At 46.1% G+C, this 24,787-nt stretch overlaps 1 protein-coding gene across 1 annotated transcript in view; it reads right to left on the bottom strand.

The window, feature by feature from the left end:
* Ttc7b (tetratricopeptide repeat domain 7B) overlaps positions 1–24,787 on the bottom strand; it is a 187,813-nt gene that overhangs the window by 93,133 nt on the left and 69,893 nt on the right. The window contains exons 6-8 of the mRNA XM_013017608.1: positions 22,974–23,146; positions 15,217–15,280; positions 10,747–10,884 (exon numbers count right to left, since the gene is read on the bottom strand). Of these exons, the coding sequence (XP_012873062.1) occupies positions 10,747–10,884; positions 15,217–15,280; positions 22,974–23,146 (375 nt within the window). The remainder of the gene's footprint in view (positions 1–10,746; positions 10,885–15,216; positions 15,281–22,973; positions 23,147–24,787) is intronic.

Below are 24,787 nucleotides of genomic sequence, written 5' to 3'. Positions count from 1 at the left end.
ATCGACAGCCTCTCAGACAGGGTATATGTTCCTCCAATTGTCTGAGCCCTATCTGTATGTGACAGAATAAAAATGTAAAAACTGTATACAAATAAAAATGCAAAAGTATCTACAAATCAAAAAAAATCAAATCAAATCAAAGCATTTCCATTTTAATGTTGGTCCCAGTGGAAAAGTGCTGGAGAAAATGGATTTCCCAGAAGATGGCAGGTGTCATATGTATGGGGCCCAGGAAACAGGCTACTGAAGCTCACAGACCTGTGTGATGAGAAGGAGGAAGAGGAGGAAGCGGATGAAGGAGGGGGAAGAACAGGAGGAGGCAGAAGGGCAGAAAACGGAGAAAAGGAGAGGGAAGAGAAGAGTAGGAGGAAGAAGAAGGGGGAGGAGGAAAAGAAGGAAGAGGGGAAGGAAGAAGGAGAGGAGGAAAGGAAAGAGGAAGAGGAGGAGAAACTAAAGGAGAAGAAGGCAGGGAGAAATAAAGGGAGGAGGAAAAGAAGCAGAAAGAGGAAAAGGAAGGCGAGGAGGAGGAGAAGGAGGAGCAGCAGCTACATTCATGCCTTCTTCAGAAGGCACTCGCTCTGGGGTGACTGCCTAGGCCTAACCAAGCGTCTGTCTCCCCATGCAGAGGGCTGTCCTGGGGGCTGAGGGAGCGCTGAAAGATGCTCCCATGAGTGTCGGACCCAGAAAGAGGACCGCTATCATGACAGTGGCTATGGGCATTGAAAAGCAGGGCTTGGAGATGACCGGAAGTGAGAACCGCTGGGAATGGATGTGTGGTGCCCATGGATGGCCAAGGGAGAAGGGGCAGGAGTCTTTGAGGGTAAAAGAGCGTGATGGTGGGATTCAGTGTCAGGTGGAGGGAGGGGATATGGTATGTAATCATGGCTGCAGATTTGAGACCTGGCACAAAAAAAAGGTCTAGATCACCTTCTTCACGGGCACAGAGGACAGGCTTGGCAGCAGTACTACATCCTACCAGGAAGGGCAGATGCAGCCAAGGGGGGTGCATCCCTACCACCCTCTTTAGTCATGGTGACACTCACTCGACGCCATGGGAACCTGGCAGAGTAGCTGCCAAGCCCCCTGTGGGATTAGGGTTATTCACGGCATGGTAGTGGGGATGTCACTTGCAACGTGGTCCCGCCGGAGCAGAGCTTGTGCTTCTCCATGCTCTTGTTTCAGCTTCTCATAAGCAGTGGTCTTTGAGGGGTTCCGGATAGGAGCCGCTCTTCTGGCATCAGAGGGATTTGGTAATTATAGCCCCTTGTACGCAAGGCCTAATCACACCAACTGGGCCCTGGGCAAAGACAGCTGCATAATGCCACAAGCAAGGAGAAGCCAGAGTCTATTTTTGGAACCTAAGAGTGAGGTTTAGCATCTAAAACCCACAGGGGAAGGGGCAGAAATAAATAATCTGATACTCACAAAGCTGGCCTCAAGCCCAAGGCTGCAGTCCATGAAAGAATGGTCACAGGGTGAATTGCCTCACCTGCGGACAGGTGGCTGGATGCTAACTGTTTGCATCACACACATGCTGCATTGGGTGCAGAGTTTTTCCTCTCTACATCATACAACCTCATGAGTCAGTGGTTAAATGTAACTTTTTAGGGAGTACTAAAAAGTTTTAGAAGTTTGAATCTCAGAGCCAAATCCTTGCTAGGCTGGTACTCTGCCACTTGAGCCATTCCACCAGCCTTTTTTTACATTATTTCTTTTCAATATAGGGTCTTAATTGATGCTCCAGTTAGCCTGGACTGCAATCCTTCTATTTGTGTTTTCTAATATCTCTGGGATGACAGGCACACACCAGCATGTCATTGGTCAAGATGGAGTCTCATAGATAGATAGCTAGATAGATGGATAGATAGGTAGGTAGACAGACAGACTGACCTTGAACCACAGTTCCTCAATCTCTGCTGCCCAAGTAGCTAGGATTATAGGCTAAAGCCAATGCACTCAGCTGTAATCTTAAAATTTTAACATGGTACATGGATAGTAATTTGTTCCTTTACCTCCAGCAATTAAAAATTACCTACCTATTTAGACAATTTGACCATTGTCTTAGACCTACAGAATGACATAAACAGAAAACAAGTAACTAGAGACCTTAAAGATTATCTGGTCCCTTTTTACTCTATAGATGTAGAAAGCAAGCCCAGACAGGAAACAGGACTGGCTCAAGGTCACATAGTTGTAGAGATGAAGTTAGAACTCAGATCTTACAATGCCCAATTCAGAGCTCTTCTTCCTTTTTTCCTCCTTTTCTTTCTTTCTTTTTTTGTTGGTTGTGGGACCTGAACTCAGGGCTTGGGTGCTGTCCCTGGGCCTCATTGTAGTCAAGGCTAGTGCTCTACCACTTGAGCCACAGCACCATTTCTAGTTTTTGAATAGTTTATTGCAATTAAGAGTCTCACAGAGGGGCTGGGAAGGTGGCTCAGTGGTAGAGCGCTTGCCTTGCATGCCTGAGGCCCTGGGTTCAATTCCTCAGCATCACATAAGCAAAAAGAAAAAAGCCAGAAGTGGCGCTGTGGCTCAAGTGGCAGAGTGCTAGCCTTGAGCTGAAGAGCTGAGGGACAGCACCCAGGCCCAGAGTTCAGGCCCCACGACCGGACCCCCCCCCCCAAAAAAAAAGAGTCTCACAGAGACTTTTCTGACCCAGGCTGGCTTCAAAACATGGTCCTCAGATCTTGGCCTCTTGAGTTGTTAGGACTATAGGCATGAGCCACTGACAAGGGCTCTTATTTCTAAATTAGCTAAAAATAAAGGCACAAATTAAAATGGGGTTTGAGAGATCTTCTCCACAGGAGTCTGGGTCCAGAAGAAGATTCTAAAAAGTATTCAGCTACAAAAACAAGTTCCCTCGGTCTCCCTGAATTGTGAGGACACACAGATACAATGTTTATGTTTGACCAAGTTTTCTCCTCTTACTTTGGAAGTAAAATAGAGCAAACTCTGTATCCTTGTACCACCTCTTTCTGTTTCTTTTTGCTTTAAAATAGCAAGACTGCGCCAGGCAGAGGAGTCACGAAGTTTTATTTCTTTGGCAAACGCCTAAATTAAAGGATATCATTGCCTGTGGCCACAGTGAGAGGGGAGAGAGTGAGCTGTTTTTGAAAAGTCTCAGACTTTAATAAAGAATTTGAATGTTGGATATCATTCTCAGGCAAAATCCCTTCTCAACTACACAAAGCAACTCCATCAAGTCTGGACAGGAATTTGTAAATGGGTCTCCAGGGCCCAAGACCACTCACTCCCTCTACTGCTTGGCTGATGTAGCTGCCTCCTTGTCATCCTTACAAAATATACTACATTCAAGACACAAGAACCTCATTCCTCTCTCTCCCGCCTCCTCAACTGTCCCACCCCTAGACTTCTCAATCTATCCGCCTTGGCTCAGGGCACCTGGTTTCAGCACTTCAACCTGGGCTGCAGCCTCACCATGCATGGATGAAGGAGAAAAGTATGAAGCTCAGATAGTGGCAGGCCAGCAACATGCTATATATAAAACAAATGTGCATTATTGGCTCAAATGAAGAAATAAAAATGGATGGAGAGTTTGGATCAATTTGTTGGCTATCCTTTAAGTAGGGCCACAGAACAACTAGAGGTATGCAGGGAATTGCAAAGATGGTGGCATTCCAAACAAGACTGAAGCAGGACCTCTAAGCTATAGTCTGAGGGTCCAGTCTGACCTGCAGCCTGTTTGCATAAAGATAAGCATATAAACCAATGGGACAGAGTAAGGAAACCAGATTTCTATTGTTAGTTGATTTTTGTAAGGGTGCCAAGTCCATGCAATGAGAGAAAGAATAGTCCTTCAACAAATTGTGCTGGAAGAACTGGATCTGCATGTGCAAAACCATCAAGACCTCTGCCTCACACCATCTATAAAACCAACTCAAAATGGACCAATAGCCTAACATAAGAGCAAACCCTACAAAATACTTAGAGGAAAACCTAGGGTAAATCTTCAGGATCTTGGATTTGCCAGTGGAACATAAGCAAGAGAAGAAAAATATACTGGGCTTAATTAAAATTAAAAACGTATGTATCAAAGGACAGTCTCATAATCAAGAGTGAACAGAGAACATACAGAATGGGATGAAATATTTTCAAAACATATTCCAGTAAGAGTTTATTATGTATGATAAATAAAGAATAACTATAACTCAACACTATGTGACAGCAAAAAATGAGCACTGGGGTTGAACAGTCATTTTGGCAAAGAAGATAAATGGCTAATAAACACATGTGCAAGGTCATCAGTGACTAGGGAAAGTCCAGGCAAGGCCACAATGGATACCAGTTACCATCCATTAGGACAGCCATTACCAAAATAGCAAGTGTAGGTGACATGTAGAGGAACTAGAACCCTAGTATATAGGAGCAGAATGTTAAATGGCACAGCCACTGTGAAAATCAGTTTGGCAGTTCCTCAAACAGTTAAACATAGAATTACCATATGAGCTGGCAGGTATTGCTAAAAAGAACTGAAAGGAGGAACTCAGCTATGTGTACGCCAGTACTGTGACATATTCGTGATAGCCTCAAGGTGAAAACGCACCTGTCCCTCAATTAATGAATGGGCAAAACAAAATGTAGCATATGCATACGACGGAATATTGTTCTGCCGATAAAAAGGCATAAAGTTCTAAAAGAATACTAGCTGACATTTTGTCATGAGATGGCTGAACCTGAAAACCATTAAACTAAGTAAAAAAGCCAGATATAAAAGTGAATACTGAGGCTGAGAATGTGGCTTAGTGGTAGAGTGTTTGCCTAGCATGCATGAAGCCCTGGGTTCAATTCCTCAGCACCACATAAACAGAAAAAGCAGGAAGTGGCACTGTGGCTCAAGTGGTAGAGTGCTAGCCTTGAGCCAAAGAAGCTCAGAGACAGTGCTCAGGCCCTGAGTTCAAGCTCCAGGACTGGCCAAAAAAAAAAAAAAAGTGAATACTGTATGATTCCATTTAATACCAGGTACCTAAAACAGGCAAATTCATAGAGACTGAAAGTAGACTAGAGGTTGCCAAGGTGTGGGGAACTATTGCTTAATGGGTAGAGTTTCTGTCTAAGGTGATTTTAAAAAGTCTGAAACTAGATAGTTACAATATTGTATACAACAACGTGAAGGTAATTAAATGCCACTGAATTGTGCCCTTTAAAAAGTTGAAGATAGCATATTAAATTATTGTTAAAGCAAATAAAACGGGCATCTCTGCATGCTTGTTTCTCTAAAGCTAGCCACACTAAGGAATTTCTAATGAGTGCCACAGATGAGAGCAACACTTCATTCGAAAGATGGAAGCACCATCAATCACAGCAGGAACTGAGATTACTGTTATTATTTTTTTCACGACAGTACTGGGGCTTGAACTTAGGGCCTTGTGCTCTTACTTGGCTTTATCACTGAAGCCTGGCATTCTCCAACTTGAGTTATGCCTCCACATTAAAGGGCTAAGATTCTTTGGGGGCAGGGTGTCATGGAAAGATAACAGAGTTGAGATCTGTTCATGATCTATGTACAGAGTAGGGCCCAACTCGTCTGCTGCTGCCTAATTCTCATTAAGTGACCCTTAACCTCAGCCTGCCTGCTTCCCTTCTGGGGGGGGTGGGGGTTGGGGGGGTCAGTTTACCTGCAAAGCTCAAGAAATGACAGTGAGTACACCTGGACTGGGAAGTGCTGGCATTTCAGCAAAGTTGTTTTTTTTTTTTTTTTGTGGGTTTTTGTTTTGTTTTGGAGCTTGAACTCTGGGCCTGGGCGCTGTCCCTGAGCTCTTCAGCTCAAGGATAGCGCTCTACCACTTGAGCCATAGCGCCACTCTGGCTTTCTGGTGGTTAATTGGAGAAGAGTCTCATGGGCTTTCTGGCCTGGCCTGGCTTTGAACTACAGTCCTCAGATCTCAGCCTCCTGAGTAGCTAAGATTACAGGTTTGAGCCACTGGCACCTGGCTTCAGCAAAGTTTTGTTCTTTTTGTTGTTGTTGTTTAATCTTTCCTTGTTATATAGCCCAGGCTAGCCTGGAACTCCCAATCTTCTCATTTTCCTCCTCCTGCTGAACAAGTGCTGAGATTACCAGATTGATTCAGCGAGATTTTACTCAGCATTCCCCAGGAGCTGAACTCTCTGCCCTGGTTTTTCACAAGTCTGGGTCTCTGTTGGCACCTCTCACACCACTGATGTCTTTCAGGCCTCTTGGTGGTTCAACTCCAAAGCAGCTTAGCAAAGAGCGGGCTCCCAGGCAGGCCCAGCTCCATGTATGGTGCTCTCCAGCCTGTGTCTCGGCTAGGGAGGTGCAAGTGTCCTTTTGGAACTATCACTGACTAACCAGACAGGCCTACCCACAGAACTATAGATCAAAATACCATTTCAGCCTTAAAGCAGGGCACACATACAGCCTGCAGGAAGGACGCATGATATTCCGTCAAAATGGAGCGACGAATAGTCAAATTCAAGAAACAAACCTGCTTAGCAGTTTGGGCTCATTCTGAAAACCAGAGGAAGCAGGCTCCTTGCTTTACTTTTAATAGCGTGGGTTGCCATGCCAACCAAGGCTGTTGTTTAAATTAAAGGGGGAAAAGAAATGCTCCTTCCTACACAAACCTTTCAGCAGGACTCACAATTAGTCTTCTAAAAAACATGAAACGAATACACTGGAGTGATGGTAAACACTGTGCTTATATTTAAACCTGTCGGAGTGAGGCTCTCATCCACCTCGAGCCTGGGATGGTTGTTCTGTCATCGCTGCCCAATATCAAGGCCTGAAGGAAAGCAAGCTTGGTGTGGGCATGCACCAAGGCTGCTGGTCTTAAACCGGGAGAGTAGACTTCAGCCTTAAATGAGCACTGCAGAAGAAAGGGATCGAATGATATCCCATGACAGAGCCTCTGCTTCCCGGATACAACCAGACTCTTTAAAGGCTGGGTCTGCACAGAGCTGTAGGACACACCCATCATCCATGGGCACCAGTGACAGGAGGAACGATGAGCTTGTACTTGTACTCATAGTAGTTGCTCTCCTTCCCTCCCCTCCCCTTCTTTTCCCTTCTCTGGCCTATGGACTGGGTCAGCCAAGGAGAGGAGAGCAGGAAACCAAGTCCGGCCCTGCTGCAGGGGTGCTGCTGCTGGCTGGGATAAGAAGAAGAGGAAAAGCTCAGGACAGACCCTCTTCTGTCCTAACAGGCTGATGGCTGCCAGCTCTTGTGCATGCATACCAAGACTGCATGTGTGCAAAGCACACTCACCGCAGTCTTTCTGAGACAGAGAGGATCTGCTCGCAGATCAGTCCTCTACAAGACCCATCTGGAAGGGTATCTCTTTCTCTTAGACTAAAGCAGACCCCGTGTTCAAAATCCCAGTGGAAATCTGAGGCCACTAACAGTAAGTAGCAAATCCACACATGCTGCTTCTCCTCTACCTCCCGCAGCACCGTCACAAAGTTACTGTCCTGCCCTGTCTGATTCCCTGGTGCCCCTCCTACCACATCCTTGCACTTTGAGGTCACTACTTGTTATTAAATTTACATAAATTAAAATTAAATTCTCTTCACTCAAAGTCCTGAGGAAGTGGAAGGTCAGGTGAGAGAGAACAAAAACGTAAGGCAAATGGATTCAAGACAACAGGAGAGAAGCAGGAGGTGAGGGAAGCAGGAGGTGAGGTGAGGCAGGGGAGAGATGGCTTCTGCTAGGCAGAGTAGGGGTGGAGGCCCATCCTCAGGAGGGGTGGCACGGCCTCCTGGGGTGCCATGAGCTTTCATGTTTCCAATATGACATCCGCCATATTTGGCAGAAGATCTGAATCTCAGGTTGGCAGTCATCACATTTGCCATGGCATACCAGACACTTATATAGAAAGGGCAGGGAAAAGCAGGGCAGTGGTGGCTCACGCCTGTAATTCTAGCTATTCAGGAGGCTGAGATCTGAGGATAGCGGTTCAAAGCCAGCCCAGGCAGGAAAATCCATAAGACTCCAATGAACCACCAGAAAACCAGAAGTGATGCTGTGGCTCAAGTGGTAGAATGCTAGCCTTGAGCTGAAGAACTGAGGGACAGTGCCCAGGCCCAGAGTTCAAGCCCCACGAATGACGGGGGGGGGGGGGGAGGGAGAGGTGGGGGAGAGGGAGAGGGAGAGGGCAGAAGAAACCAAAGCCAAGTATGCAAGCCCTCCAGCACAGGATGTGAGGGGTGCTGAGCCCCCTGAGGTGTGCTGAGCTTCTAGGGAGGGTATGCTGAGTCTCCCAGGGTCAACTGGTCCCTTCTGTCCCCATTGGGAGAGGTGCGAGGACAGAGGCCACACTGTATCCACACTGGACCCATTTGATTGCAGCCCCGTGGCAGGGAACAGCTGACAGCACACATATGTGTTGAATAAATGTTTTTGTTTGTTTGTTTGTTTTTTTAACTCAGGGCCTGGGCATTGTTCCTAAGCTTTTTTGCTCAAGGCTCAGGCTCAACCCTTTGAGCCACAGCTCCACTTCCTGTTTTGGGTGATTAATGGGAGATTAGAGTCTCACTGGATGTTCCTGCTCGGGCTGGCTTTGAACCATGATCCTCAGATCTCAGCCTCCTAAGTAGCTAGGATTATAGGCATGAACCACCTGTGCCTGGCTAAAGATGTGAACTTTCTATAGTCTATCAGTTGAGTTATATTTCTAAGAGTAAAGATAAAATACAAAAATCTAAAAGGCTGGAGGGATGGAGAGGTAACCCCCCTTGTTTCTCCCCCTACCACATCCCCTGAAGGCCCCCACTTTGCCCTCTCCAGTACCCTGAAGGCAGCCTTCGGCACTGCCTCAACCGTTTTAATTTTTTTTTTTTTTTGGTGGGTGATGGGGCTTGAACTCTGGTCCTGGGCGCTGTCCCTGAGCTCTTCAGTTCAAGGCTAGAGCTCTACTACTTGAGCCACAGTGCCACTTCCAGTTTTCTGGTGGTTTATTGGAGATACAGGTTTCATGGACTTTTCTTGCCCGGGCTGGCTTTGAACCGTGATCCTCAGATCTCAGCTTCCCGAGTAGCTAGGATTACAGGTGTGAGCCACCAGCACCCAGCTGCCTCGACCATTTTAAAGGTGGCTAGTGAGGTACACACAGGGCTCCAGACTCTGCAGTGACTTGGTGTCAGGTCATCCCCACAAGATGGAGGCCGCATGTGACATCCAGGTGAAAGTCATCTGAGTGAAAACAAGCTCCTAGGATTCCTTGCTGAGAGGAGGCATATGCCACAGAGCTGTGGGCGCACACAGAAATGCGGGGAGGGTGGTAGTCGTGTCCCGGGGCCATCCATGGGAGGACACTAAGCTGAGAGCAGGGGCTCTGCGGCCTGTCAGAGGAGCTTCTACCCTGAGGGACGAGGGTAGATTTCTACCTGGGGAAAGGCTGCATTGCTACATGAAGGTATGAAGATACACGGTAGACCACAGCCCACCAGAGACCTGGGGGCTAAGTGGTTTGTCTATAGAGGAAGAAAATACCTGGACCATGAGCAGGAGGCCTGGAGCCCATACCTGACAGGATTAAGCTGGTCGAGAGGAGGAACCCAGAAAAAGCAAGGCTCCCAGAGGAGGACAATCTGAGCCGAGTGAATGCTAGGACCAGGTCCTGGCAAGCAGGCCCTGTGAGCGGGGCTTCTGCACGCACCGCGTTATCCTGCCTCATCGTGGGGGCCTGTGGTGTTTTTGAAGGCTGAGTAACCATCGCTCTGTATAGTCACCAAACCAGAGACTAAAAAAAGATACAAGCCACGCGGGCTCATCTGTTCCCCAGGCTCCTGCCTAATGTGGAGATGCACCCCGGCTGGGGGGCGAGGCGAGCTCTGATCTGATTTCAGCCAATCTGTTACTGTATGTCACTCCCTGTCCCCATGCCCAGAGGCTGCCGCAATGAGAATAAATTTAGAAGGAGAAAGATAAATAACATGGGAAAGTTTATTTTAACAAAATAGGTTGTTTCTTTCCCTCTTTTTTTTTTTAATTTTGCTGGCTGGGTGCCGGTGGCTCACGCCTGTAATCCTAGCTACTCAAGAGGCTGAGATTTGAGGATCATGGTTCAAAGCCAGCCCGGGCAAGGAAAGTCCGTGAAACTCTTATCTCCAGTCAACCACCAGAAAACTAGAAGTGGCTCTGTGGCTCAAATGGTAGCGTGCTTGCCTTTAGCTGGAGAGCTGAGGGACAGTGCTCAGGCCCAGAGTTCAAGCTCCACAACCAACCTCCCCCCAAAAACATTTGCTGGAGAAAAGATAAACTAATCTCTGTACCAACATGAAATCTGGCACTCTGGGAAGGAACATAATACATAACCATAGTTCAGATAAACCTATCCCTTCTCAAACCATGAAACATACACAAGGTGTCCTGAGTGTTTTCTAGAAGTGGAGGGAGCAAGAAGACAACAGAAGACCCTTATAAGGTCTACAGTCAACGAGCCCCTCCTAGCCAAGTAACACTCGCTAAACCCAGACAGCATTTACTCTGACAAGGTACTCGGGCCAGACAATGCCATCACCAGACTTTCGTTATGGGAGTAACAATGGAAGAGAAACTGCCTTCCCTCCCCATTCACAGCCTGGAGTTAGAAACCATCCATCATTCTACAACTCAGTCATTAAGTCCAATCACAAAGGAGGAAATGGAAGTTACATGACTAGCCCCATATCAACTACCAATGACAGAGAGGTGCCTGGACCAGGGAGCTCTTCTCTGAGCCATCCCGCCATCCCTGCCACCTAGAAGTCAACCAGACTCAGCAGGTGTACCTCAGACAGCATCTCATACTGGCCTCTTCTCCCAAGAGCAATAGTCAGTAAATCATAGACCACGGATGCACTCTGCAGACTGATGAGGCGGTCGCTCTTGTGCTCCGGTATCCTGCTCAGCACAGCATCTCGATTGGCCTAAGGATGACATGGAAGAGAGAAGCAGATGGTGAGCTGGTCCACACGCCTGACCATCACTATGTGGACCAGAGGCCACTAGGACCCTCTTGCCCCTAATGGTTTGCTGAGAAGTGGGAGGGAGGGAAGGAGGGAATAAAGGGCCTGTTCATCTCAGGTCAGGTCATGTATTCAAAACCTCCAGAGCACTTAGGTGCACATGGTACATGGTTTGACTCACGCTGAAGGCCTGGCGGTGTGAACCTGTGGCAGGTATTTGGAGAAAGGTCTGGGAGCTTAGAGAAAGCAGGAAGTGCTTCCCAGGGCTCCGGTGCACAGCCAGCCTTGTGGTAGACACAGCAGGCTCTGGGCAGCCTCTCCATCCCTCAGGGGAGGCCCTGCCATATCTCACTTGGGATTTAGCTTCTGCTCTACGTTCATCCATGGAGGACATTCGCAGCCCTGCTTCTCCCATCACCACTCCTACCAGCCCTACAAAGGTGGGGTGTCCCTTTCCTGAGATCATGAAAAGCCAATCACGAAACAGATGCAGAAAAGAGGAGAGAGAGAGAGAGAGAGAGAGAGAGAGAGAGAGAGGTTTGCACTCTACATGACACTAACATGGAGGGCTCAACTCCACAGCCCCGTGGCGTGAGTGCTGAAATCCATCAGGCACAGCGAGGCTGACGCATCTCTTCCTCCCAGAAATCGAATGCTCTTCACAGCAACATGTTTTCATTACTGCTGAAATTTAATTTCGCCACAGATTCCTCCAGATAGACCTCACGTACTAGAGACGCAACAGCCAGCTCATTTTCCTTTTTTCCCCCTTGGATTTTGCCTGCCACTCTTCCCCCGCCCTGCACTCAGCTCATTAGGAGAAGTCTCACGTCCATCTGTCTGAGCCCCACAGGCTTGTCTGTGACAGTGGCACACAAGATTTGGGGGTCACTTGTCTCCAGGCTGGTATTTCTTCCTGCCTGACATTCAGAAAGGCCAGGCGTATACCTTCCCCCTCGCTAATGAGGCAAAAAGCCTGCTTTCTGTGTGAGTCCAAGGTGTTTACTTCTAGCCACCCATCAGAACTTACTCACTTTAAAACGCCTGGCTCTTAAATGTCAAAGTCAACGAGAATACACAACACAGGCCACTTCCTACAAAGTGAGTCACCTCTTATGGAAACAAGCCTGCTTTTGAAGATTTCATTCTAAGTTTTTCTCTACGCAGTATCTTTGGAGCCCAACAAAAGGCTCTCTAAAGGAGGAGGGCCTGTGTGAACAGCCTGCTTTTACCTATTTGTTATATGTATTTCATACCCAGACCAGTGCCTGAAAGGGAGCAAAACAAACAGACACTCCTCAGGAGAGATTTGCAAGTTTACCTAATGTATCCTCTTTTCCCACCAGAGAAAATCTTTGTATCCTTTGATTAAAAAGGTACAATCTAGCTGGGTATGGTGGTACTTGTTTGTAATCCCAGCTTGGAGGCAAAGACTTGGAGGATCACAGTTTGAGGCCAGTCTGGGCAAAGAAGTTAACAAGATCCCAGTAAGCTGGTAAGGGGGCACTCACTCACCTGTGGTTCCAGCTATGTCTGATGCCACATAGGATCCTGGTCTGCTGAGCTCGGGCAAAAACATGAGACTCTATATGGAAAAATAACTAAAGTGAAAGGACTGGAGCTATAGCTCAAGTGGTTGAGTGCCTGCCTAGCAAGGCTACAGCCCTGAGTTCAAACTTCAGTACCATCAACAAACGAATAATATAATCTCCAACACGAAGCAGATCCACAAGTAATAAGTCTCCTGGAATACTGTCTCTGTGGTAGTTGTACAAATACGGTGTCATAATCTCTCTGTCCAGCAGAAAACTAATTTGCTATACAGTGAGAAAGCAGTACACTTCCAAATGATTTCCTGTAGGTGGATAAATGCATATCTCTAAGTTACAGTCAGAACCGCTGAAAAAAACAATTTTCTCAGATCTCTAAAACACAATCCTCATGTTGGTTCTGAAATCGAGCATGTATTCACCGTCGACCTAAAAAGAGAGAATTAAGAAATCCCAGGACAGGAACAGAACAAGGCTTGTAGGAGCAACTTTACTTGGGACAATGCCCAAGGAGAATAGGGTTGCTTGGGCTGGGAAGCCGGTCCTTCATACTTCCAGGCCACTGCTGGCTTTAACCATCCCCTGAACAGATTGTTCCAGCCCAAACTGATTGTCTCAGAGCGATGTCAACTTTGAGCATTACTCATTTCTGTCACTTCTGGGAAGGAACGGGAGGGTGGGAGGCGCCATCACAAGATGGAGCCACGAACAGCAGGCTTTCAACAAACTCAAGGCTAGCACATGGGCTCTGACTGTGGGACACAGTATTTTCCATCAGAATTGTCCAAGTAACCTAAAATACACGCCACCATGCTTTTAGAGCTTTAACAAGTAACTGTGCGAGTTGTAAAGAGTCCACTGTGGGTCCAAGGAACTGTGGCCAGGTGGCCAACACACACGGGGCCCTCGATCGTCATCCTGGTGGTGAAGCAGGTGACACGCAGTCACCTGAAAAACAGTGACTGTACTACCGCCAGGTACCACCATGGCACACACATGCCACCTGTATGCCTCTCCTACCGGTGCTAAGGCAGAGCAGAGAATAGAAATGCCACTGCCCTGGGTTTCCAGCTGGCAGTCGAGGAAAGCTGAGCCAAGGGGCAGCCTGCATCCTGGACAGGAAGTGAGCCCAATGACGTCAAGGGTGCCCAAGTGAAATGCAATGGTAACTCGAGCGGCCTGGCTCAGGTAAACAACTCTGGGCCATTTCGTAGAAGGAGCAAAGCCCAACTGTTGGTTTTCTGTTGAGGTTGTTCTGTTTTGTTTTAAGCCCACGTTTTAATTGGAGGCAAGGCAGTTGCCCACCTGACTCACTGTAGCCTCTGGCAGCACACAGCACTCTTCCTCACACCGCTGATAGAGCAGCCGCGGTGGGGGAAGGGAGCACCTCACTCTAGGACTGCTTTCTCCCCACTTGCTGCCCAGAGGATGGACACCTGGGAAGGGAGCAGCATGATCTAGCAGGGAGACCAGTGGACCACTGCACCACATGTGCATTTTGCCTGCTCTGGGCCTCGGGTTCTCATCTGTAACAAGGAGGTGAATGGATGGCCTGTCAAGCTCCGAGAACTTGCTATTCTGCTCTAGAGCTCAGCTTGTAGAGGTAACACCACATCCCCAAGGCTTCAAGCCAGGGCCTGCTTAGGGCTGTGAGGAGTAGCTCCATAAATAATCAACGATTCCATTTTAGAACTCAAGCTCAATATCCCAGCCAAACCCTGAGAGATGGGCCAAAGGTTTGGCCGAAGCTCCTCTCAATAGCAGAGCCGGGCAGTGGGGAGCAGCTCACATGGCCTGGACCCTGTGGGGCTTCAGAACAGGTGGTATGTGGAGAGGTGACAGGACCAGGGTATTTCATCAGGCCCCTGTCACAGAAACCAGAGTTCATGTACCCAGCCAGTGATTTATCCCAACACCTGTGCACTCCAGGGTGGGGTGGGAGGCGTGTAAAGGTCACCCCCAGGGCTGATCTCCCCAGGAAGGGGCCAGTGGGGGCCATGAGTAGCAGTTTACTTATATACACATGAGCCAGGACACCTGCCAGCTACGAAGGAGGGAAGAGGTGCAGGTAACCAATCGACAGCGGTAACAGTTCAAGACTTAAACATCCTAAACTATGACTGCTTTCTTCCCACCCAAGTCGTCCCTCCAGAAAGTATGTTCTCTCTTTTTTATTGTTATTGTAAAGGTGATGTACAGAGAGGTTATGGTTAGTTACAGAAGTCAGGTAATGCGTACATTTCTTTTGAACAGTGTCACTCCTTCCTTCTCTCTTTCCCAGTGTCTCCCTCCTGATCTTCCCCCATCACAAGTTGTATGGTCCATTTTCAGCAGTGTCTAGCGAAGATCACTGCCCATTTGTTCAACCTTTGTCCCATTGTTTCTGTGCTCCCCCTCGCCCTTCCCCAAACAAATATACATACAGGACAAAATGTATAGAAAGCAAAAAGTGACCAAGGAGAAAACAAACAAACAAACAAAAACAAAAAACCAAACTAACAAAAAAAAACTTTGTTTCTATTTCTTGGAGTTTATTTTGATAAATACCATTTTGATCACATGTACATAGCTATTGTGCCTTTGTGATCCTCTCATAAGAGTATCCTTTGGTCTTACCATGTAAACGTCTAGAGTCCAGGAAGTATTTTCTCCAGACAAAAAAAAGTTACCATTCTGAGGGCATAGCATAGCAAAAGAGGGGCCCAGGGACAGAAGACAGAATGAGGAAACACATTCCACTTACCATGGATTCACTAATCAGCAGCAACAACAGGGCTTCTTCCGTGTTTTCTTGAGGACAAAAAATGCTGCATAAAGAAAACTCACTTTGATATACAGCAGTTTCAAAATAACACAAAATATACAACCACAAGCAGAATGGAATGCTAAAAGCATCTCGATTTTTATAGAGCACCCATGAAAAATATGGTTTAATTTGGACACTTGAATTAGTTTGCTATGCTAATCTGTGGAATTAATACATTTTAGACACACATTTTAATGGCAAGCAGAAGGGTGAAGTAAAACTGTAAAAACAACAAGTTAAAAGCCCAAATAACATATGTACCTATTACAGAGGCAGGAGCTTCCACAGTTAGAAGGAGATAACACGTGGAGCTACTGGAGCTTTTAAAAGCTCCCACTCAGGATGAGGTCACAAACGGCAGTATTTCACTACACGGTCCCTTCTTACTTACTTGCCATCTGACCTGTCTTATACTGTCATTCAAAGGAAGTAAGAAACCGAAGGCAGTTCTAGTTAGCATAATTTCTCTCATTCTGCAAGTGTTTTGTGAGCTATCTAACTTAAAACACACATTTTATTATGGACCATCATGCAAGAGCCATCTTGTTAATCTATTTTATGGCATTTGGCTGAACTCTAAAATCTTGGATTAAAAGAAAAAGCTTTTAAGCACAATTCTGCTGAGGATTAGAAAACAATAAAAACCCAAACACAGCCCCAGCCTGTACCCTCTGTAGCCCACTCTTTTGTGCCCTGAGTACTTTTAAGGACTTGCAGCTTTTTTTTTCTTTCTTTCTTTCTATTCTAAAGCTCTAGAATCCTTTGAATAGAATTGTGAATCTTATCACCATTTGGGCCAAACTCAACTATTTTTCCCCCCGGGGAATTCAAAGAGTTTGAAATAAATAAAAATAAACTACCCCCCTTTTTTAAAAAAAATTTTTTTAACTCCTGCATGTTTTGAAGATGACTAAATAAAGGCTAAATTTACACCTTCCTGGAAATAACATTACAATCATTTAATTGAAGAGATTTCCTTCCCTCACCACAAACAGCGTTTACCATGTGAGTATAAATACTTGTTCTCTGTAAAGGGTTGGCCATTTTTATCCTGCATCATAGGCCACTGAGGCGTGGGAGGAAAGCACGGCGCTCAGTCCTCTTGTGACAACTCTGACCTGTCACAGGCAAAGGAACCATCTGGAGATGTTTCTGTTGCCCCTCTGCCGCGGAGGGCTCCAGGGGCAAGGCCAGCCTGGGGCACCGGGCAGCATTCTGGGGCTTACAGTCACTTCCTTTGGGGGTCAGCTCCTGGTAACCTGGGGTTTGCAGAGAATGGAACACTTCTCCCCCTTAAATTCAGACACGGAATCTAAGGGGTTTCAAGTGCAGAGGGCCCCCTTCTCCACATCTGCTCTGTACACACCAGTCATGATTTCCTGAGATCCTGGCTCTGCTTACATGCAATGGGGACCTCATAAATAAAGCAGGAACTTTAACCATTTTGTCACAGCTAGCCAGTCCTGCATTATTCAGACTAATTGAAGAGAGAGAGAGGGGGGGGCGGGGAGAGAAAGCTCGTGCTAATTATGACTTAACACTAGCCAATTCCATCCACGGATAATCTCCAGATTCCATTTGAGCCATGCAGTCTGCTTAAACGCTAGGTTGTGTTATTTTTACCAGAGTTGCTAACAAGCAACGCATTAACTGTGCCTAATGTCACTTCCTGGGCCCTCCCTGCTGTGGTAGGCGATGGACAGGCCCTTGGGAGCACTGTGAAACTCTAGGGCTGGGAGGAAGGAGGAGAAGAGAGAGAGGGGGTTGTATAAGACATGCCTGAAAACCCACACACTGTTCTCTCTCAATAATTAATGAATTCTGGAAACCTACTTCTGGTCATTTCTTCTTTTGTCCTTGCTCATGCAAGTGTAGGGCAGAGATGTTCACAACTGTCAGTGCCTTGGGCGAGACTTTAGAGTGCTTAGCCCCAGCTTTTGAGAGTGGGAAAATGGAGCACTCAACCAGAGGAAATTACATGATGGGCAGGCCAAGGGACAGGGGGGACCAGCAGGCAGGAGGCTAGTTCGCAAGGCCAGCAGGGGCTGGTCAGTGAGGGCTGTGGCTGGACTAGGAGTGGAGGGTGGCGTGCTCAGCCCCACTCCGGAGGCAAGGGGTAGGCCCAATGCTTGTTTTCTTACTCTGGATACACTTGCCAGCTCAGGAAGTCTTCCTGTGTAAAGATGCTGAGGGCACAGGTGAGGAGTTTCCTGTGTAAACAATGATCACGTCCTGCCAGGGCTCCCAAATAATCTTTCTCTCCGATTTTCCCAGATTGGTAAAAACAACAACAACAAAAAAACCTCCCCCCCACCAACAAAAACCCTCAAACAACAACAGCAACAAAAAAACTCACCCCACGGTATAGAAACAATCACAGCAAAGAACTCAAGCCAGGCTGATGTGACTGCATTTGATCTCTGTCCTGTGGGGATACCTCAAGGAGAGCGGCATGTGGGAGAGTCAAAGGGACTCTTTGTGGGTACAGGAGAGGCCTGGAACTCGGTCACCCCCAGAAAATGGATGTAAATGCTACTTACACAGCACCACTTCCGGCTTTTTCTGCTTTTGTGGTGCTGAGGAATCGAACCCAGGGCCTCATGCATGCAAGGCAAGCGCTCTACCACTGAGCCACCTTCCCAGCTCCCAACTTTCCTAATTCTGTACCTGGCTGCAATGCCACTAGAGAAGCCAGCCAGGTAAGAGCCAAGGAGTCCAGGTCAGGAAGGGCTGAAGCCCCAGCCTCCGCAGCCCCTCTGCCTATGGAATACACCAGGGAAGAATCAACACAGCCTCCGGCTTATAAGAAGAGGGGAGAGCACCAAGCAAGGAATTTAAACTAGAACCGAGGGTGCCTACATCATTAGGGATTAGCTGGTCCAACTAAGGATTAGGCCTCACCTCAACTCACATGAGTCAATAGCACCTCATGACTAAGAAAAAAGAAGGGGCTCCCTCAGATCACCCTAGGCTTCTGGAGCTTCTCTCTGTGGAGGGGATGGGTGAATACCACAGGGTACACTGCCCAATCCAGACTCCTCTGGCCCCAGTGAGGAGACAGGATCTACACAATGACCCAAAGGTGAGTCAGGCTCACTAGAGAAGAGGAAACCAAGCAACTCTACCACCAAGAAGTTGTCCTGACCCACAACATCCCCCGTCTCTCCACTTTAATCAGTACTTTATCCTTACCAAAATCCTCAGCATGGATTCTATGAAGTCCAGACCCATTCTCTGAGCTTCAAGGGATGAGCACCTTTTCCTATGTCTGCCAGGGAGCTCAGCTCAGTAGCTGTTCTCACTGATGTTCATTCAGCAAATCTCAACATCTATTTATGGGCCTACTAGTGGGTTCTAATTTCCTGGTTTGCTGTGCTAATTATCTGGTCTAATTCGTATTTTATGATTTAAGCCACATCAAAGGATTTTCAATGAGGGAGCATATAATGAGACAGACATCTGACTGAAATACACACATTTATACACAAGAAACACGTACAAGAACACTCATAGCAGCACTATTACTATCAGACCCAAATGGATGGGAAATAACTTCACTAGTCATCACAAAGCGAAGAAAGCAATGTACTGGAAATGGTCATATGATAAAATCATATACAGCACTGAAAACTACTGCCACACAAAAACAAGCAAAAATATTTCAAACATAATGCTAGCTAAAAGAAATTAAACATAAGTATACATTATATGATTCCATTTATATAAATGATTCCATTTATATAAACATTTTTAAATTTCATTGTATTAAAGATAATGCAACAATGACTTATTTATTTGCTTGTTTGATTAAACATGTGGTCTTGCTACATTTCCCAAACTGGTCTCAAACTCTTGGGTTTCAGGTGATCTTCCCATCTAAGTCTCCTGAGTGCTGAGACTACAGGTGTGGACTACCACACCCAACCTAAATAACATGAAAAAAAAGAAAGGAGACTAATTACTATGCTAGAAGTCAGGCAAGGCTTCCCTTAGAGATAGTAGTTTTCAGGGGGGGAAAGGCAGTTTGTTTCTAAGGCTCTGGTAATGTCTATTTCCATTTTTCATTTATTTGTTTTTCCCACATTTTCTATGTACCAATAAAAAGCTTGCTCTATAAATAAGTCAACCAAAGCAGAAGATCTTCTTCACAGAAAGACCCAGAATAAAGGAAAGAAGAAGACAGACTTATGACAGAGGACCCCTCCCCTCTTTCCATCTAGGAAAGAGAGTCTTCATTTTATCTCACTTCAAAATTCAAGCCATGTGGCAGCGAGTGAGTGCATGTAGTATGCAGCGACAGGCTGGAGCTTCTGGCTGAGCTGGCCTTCCAGCTGTTTCTTGTTACAATCAGCGTTCTCAACATCCTTGTGGTTTTCTGCAGCTAGAAGGATATGTGCCACCAAAACTTTGCTTCAATTTCCCATAAGAGACTAAGCAGAAGGGGTGAGTGAGGGACCATTGGCCAAAGGAAGTCTGAACCGTATCTCTGGATTCCAACTGAGTTGGTGGTTAATGTCCATTCAGTCGTACTGCTGACTGACAAGCTAGTCCTGCCTTAGTGGTAGGAGAAAGCCAAGCAAGCCCAGCCCAACAGGGTTTCTATCATCACTAATACTCCAACTAAGGAGGGCTTTGCACATCCAAAGTTAAAAGGCTAAAAACTGATGAAGGAATGAGATTACTGTGGAAATGAATGAAATAGAAACTAGAAGCACAACAGAGAAAAGGACCAAAAGTAAAAGCTGGTTCTGTAAAAGAGTCAATATATAGATACTTTTAGTTAAACTGATCCTCTCTCCCAAAGAGAAAAAAGACCCAAATCACTCAGTAAGAAATGTAAGAAGGGACATGACAACCAATACTGCACGAAAAACAATAACAACAACAATAGAATACTTGGGAAGCTCACTGATGAAACAGGAAAATGTGTGGTAGATACAGATCACCAAAATCGATTCAAGGGACCTCGATCAAAAGATTGGATTTGTGTTCAAAAACTTCTCATAAAGAAAAGCCTAGAATGATGACTTCCTCCTCTTTTTAGAAATAGAAGGGGAATGAATACTCCTTAGGTTGTTTTATGAGTCCAGACTAACTCAGATACTAGCACTAGACAAAGATATTACAGAACAGTATCTCTTAGGAATATAGATATAAAACTCTTCCATAGAATATAGCTAGATAGAGCCCCAAGATAAATAAAAAGGATTTTGTACCATAACCTAGTGAGAGTCAACCCAGGAATGCAAGGCTAGCTCAACACTTGAAAATCAATGCAATGTATTACATCAGTAGAATAAAGAACAAAAACTACAAGATCAGCTTAATATGTGCAGAAGGAATATGATAAAATTCAACATCTATTCCTTATTTTTAAAAATACTCAACAAAGTAGGACCAGGAGGGACCATGCTCAACCTAATAAACAACATTTACAAAAGTACATAACAAAGATCATAATTAACAGTGAGAGACAGGATGCTTTCCTCCTTCTAAGGACAGTGTTATAAGAAATGATGTTCTGTTATTGTGCCAGAGTTCTAGCCAGGTCACTAGGGAGGAAAATGAAATGAAAAGCACCAGCTTTTTATTAATGTCATCTGTCTACAGATGACAATTATCTAAAATAGAAAATACTAAGAAATCAAAATAGTGTAAGAACTAACCAATTTAGCAAGGTTTCAGTATACATCAATATTCAGTATACATCAGTATTCAAAACCAACTGTTCTTCCATATACTTGGAATGAACAATTTAAAAATGAAATGAAAACAATTCCATTTGCTATAGCATCACAAAGTACTGCATGGTTTGGAATGTAGCTCAGTGATAGAGCATTTGTCCAGCATACATAAGGCCCTGAGTTCCATTCCAGACACCACAACAAATGAACAAACAGAAACCTGCACACATACACAAAAACTTAAGAATAACTTTAACAAAACAAGCACAATCCTTATGTTCTGAGAACTATATGAATCATTGTTGAAAAAAATTAAAGAAAATGTAAGTAAATGAAAAGACATTTCATATTTGTGAATAAGAAGATACAATACTGATAAGATGATAGTACTGCTGTACAAATTCAAGGCAGTTCTTATTAACATTCCGTTTTTTCTAGCATAGGACAAGCTGATCCTAAGGATTCATGGAATTTCATGGGGCTGGGAAAGGAGGGTGAAGGTGACAGCTAAGAAGCATGGGAATGTTTTGGAGAGTAATAAAAATGTCATAAGGTTGATTATTGTGATAGGTTCACAACTACAGGGGGTTCTGGTAGCTCTGCTCACATAAACCCTGCAACAGCATCTCTGCACACATAGAAACGAGTCCTGGTATAGGAATGTTGTCTTAGAGGTTGTGTTTTGCTGGATCTGTGTTTTGCTCTGGAATTCTCCTCTCATGGGTGGAAAGCAAATGAGGTCAGGGATGTCATACGAGAGCCGAGGTCCGGCTGGCACAGAGGGAGCCAGCCCGGTGAGCATGTCTGCCTCTGGGGTCAGGCCATGTTAGGACAGAACTCCAAACAGGTGTCACGCTTTGTCGGGAAGATGTAGACCAGATTCCTTCACATATCTGGCATCTCAAGCAGGAAATAAATCTAGGGTCTGTTTGCAAGACATAAACATCACTTCGAATCTGAATCTCAAATGGGCTTCTAACAAGCTCATCATGTGGGATCAGCACTTTTCCAGTGAGGGTTTGGGAAGTGCAGGAACAGATGTTTTATGACTTCGATAAAGACTGAGGAGTAAGCACAGCTGTCAACCAAGTGAACTCCTGGTTGAGCAAGGCTGGGGAAAAGGAAGATGGGAATGAAATTAAAATGAGCCCAGGGGAAAGCTAGGAATCTGCTTCCTTATCTGAATCCATCCAGAAGCACAAGCTGATCAAGAAGGTTACAAGGGGAGAGAAATGCCACAGGTCAGCATTAAGAGGATGAAGCCACAGAGGCCTTGAGAAATGCTGAGCCCTTGGAAGTCAGTCCCAGGCAGAAATGAGTCAACCCCCCATCCCTCCCTCCCCACCCCCACCCCCCTTCCTGCAGCCTCAGCCTCCTTCCAATCAGAGAATACCAAAGAGGGTTTCCATATTCATTCACAAATAGAGAGGTGGAAGGACCACCCAGCTGTGTCCCCGCAGGGCACTTAAAGGCCCCTAGGAGGTCTCTCCCTCCGCTGTCCTGTGGTCCCTGAGAAGACAGTGGCTCCCCAGGCCATTCTTCTCTCAGGTGATCAAGTCCCAAATGTGAAACTCACAAAATGGAGTTCTAAAGAGAACCAGTTTTCAATAGCTGGAAAATTATTTAATTGTCCTTATATTTAGTTCCAGATCGCAATGATTCAAAAAAAAAAAAGAATTTCTAAAGAAAAGAAAAATGTTAACTTTGGCCTACAATAGCTCTCTCACTGCGTTGCAATGCCGAGGTTCCCAGAAATGCTGTAAGAATCCCAAAGCCCAGCGGTGATCACCGAGCTGGGGCAGAGCACTGAGAGGGGGGCAGCTTCAACCCGCAGCACCCACAGGACAGACACTAGCTGGAGGTAGGGGCGATGGATGACGCAGTATGGGGGGCACCTGTCCATCTGATGTTCTTTCAGGGGAAAAAGCTGCCCCAGAATCTCCACTCACCCTGGAGTTTTCCTTCTTTCCTTCCCACCCCTCAGCCCTCTGAGAATAAGAACGTGCATACTTCTCTCCTGAGTAGACTCGGGCTCTTCGAGGCAGCGTGTAGGTTTTGGTGTTTGCTCCTTTCCGGAGTGGGTCATCCAGGGGTGACTGGCAGGGGGGGTCTTCCAGGGGGTTCCAGTAGCTCTGCTCACACATACCTCGCAACAAGATCTCTGCCAACTGCCTGGCTATTGTCTGAAACACACGGGAGGAAGGTGTTGTGGGAATCTGATTTGTAGAATTCACTTGCTAGATAGTTATGCCGTTACTTGTATGAGGCGCAATTCCAAGACTCACAATTAAAAATGTTTACTTCCATGATGAAAAGTACGCCAGAGTGCAAAGAAAATACAGTATGCCAAGATATCTGAACACTTAAAGAGCCATTAAATTTTTTTGTATTGTGAAAATACTGTACAGAGGGGTTACAATTACATGGGCAAGGTACTGAGTACATTTCTTATCAAACATTGTAGCCTCCTCCTTTGTTTCCCCTTCCCATCCCTTCCCATCTCCCCCCACCCCATATGGAGCCATTTTTTAAATGAGGCTCAACCACTTCCACGTTGCCTTGTCTCGGCTACACGGGAGCAATGCGCATGCCTCATACCTGAGACAACTGGATTTGTGGCTCGGCCCTTCCTTTCCCCACAGCTCTTAGAAATAATGGGCCAGCCAGGCGCTGGTGGCTCACGCCTGTAATCCTAGCTACTCAGGAGGCTGAGAGCTGAGGATCACAGTTCAAAGCCAGCCCGGGCAGGAAAGTCCGTGAGACTCCTATCTCCAATGAACCACCAGAAAACTGGACGTGGCGCTGTGGCTCAAGTGGTAGAGCACTAGCCTTAAGCTGAAGAGCTCAGGGACAGACCAGGCCCAGAGTTCAAGCCCCTTGACTGACAAAAAAAGAGAGAAAGAAAGAAAGAAACAAACAAACAAAGAAAGAGAGAGAGAGAGAGAGAAGGAGGGAGGGAGGGAGAGAGGGAGGGAGAGAGAGAGAGAGAGCAGGCGAGCTGCTGGTATTTTCACCACCTTGCAACAGATGCCCACAAAAGCCTAAGCCTGCAAAGACCCAGAACTGACTCAGTTGGTGCCATCCCTGAAAAACACCTCCTCACTGGCCATGATGCCCACCGCAGGACTTTGGAAAGCCCCACCCCCAAGCAGCACCAAGGGTAGTTCCTACATGGCTCTTGAGTGGCTGTTCTCAGAGAAGACAAAGTAGGGGGGCTGTGGCTTCTTCGCAGATGGCCGTGAAGACTTGTGGACAAAATGAGGTCTTTCCCTCCTAAGTTACTACTGGTTAATTAATGAGCTTTCCCAAGCCCTCTGCACCACCACTGCAAAGGAGAGAGTGAGAGGATATATACTAGCAAGTGTTCTGTTCATAATTTCTAGGGACAAAGAAGAGCCTGAAACAAATCCCTAGGAAAACAGAAGCCCTGCAACCCAGCGTGGTCCTGGCCATTCTTGACCAGCCAGAGTTGGTACAATAGATCTTCAACCTGTGAGTTTTCTGCAAGAGCCTTGAATTCTCTGAAGATACAAAGGATGTTGATCTTCCCTGAGACTGAGCCCTTCTGAATATATATGTTCCAGAAGAGAAGCTTGCTAAGCTTTCATCCGTGTAAAAAATCTCTTAAGGCTCCCCAAGGAAACGTAAATGCAAGCAAATCACTAGCTTGGTGGCTTCTGATAACCACTGAGTAAAGGCAAATGTTCCCATGTAGGACCAGCTGCCTTTCAATGTCTATAAAAATGTGAAATTAAATGCACTCTGATCATCCCCAGCTGAGCCATCGGTAAAGATCTCATAAGAACACAATTTTCAGAACCTAA

This window comes from Dipodomys ordii, unplaced genomic scaffold (assembly GCF_000151885.1).
Source record: "Dipodomys ordii isolate 6190 unplaced genomic scaffold, Dord_2.0 Scaffold2, whole genome shotgun sequence".
Lineage (NCBI taxonomy): Eukaryota > Metazoa > Chordata > Mammalia > Rodentia > Heteromyidae > Dipodomys > Dipodomys ordii.
The sequence above is the reverse complement of the archived record's forward strand: the minus strand, read 5'-3'. Positions and strand labels throughout refer to the sequence as shown.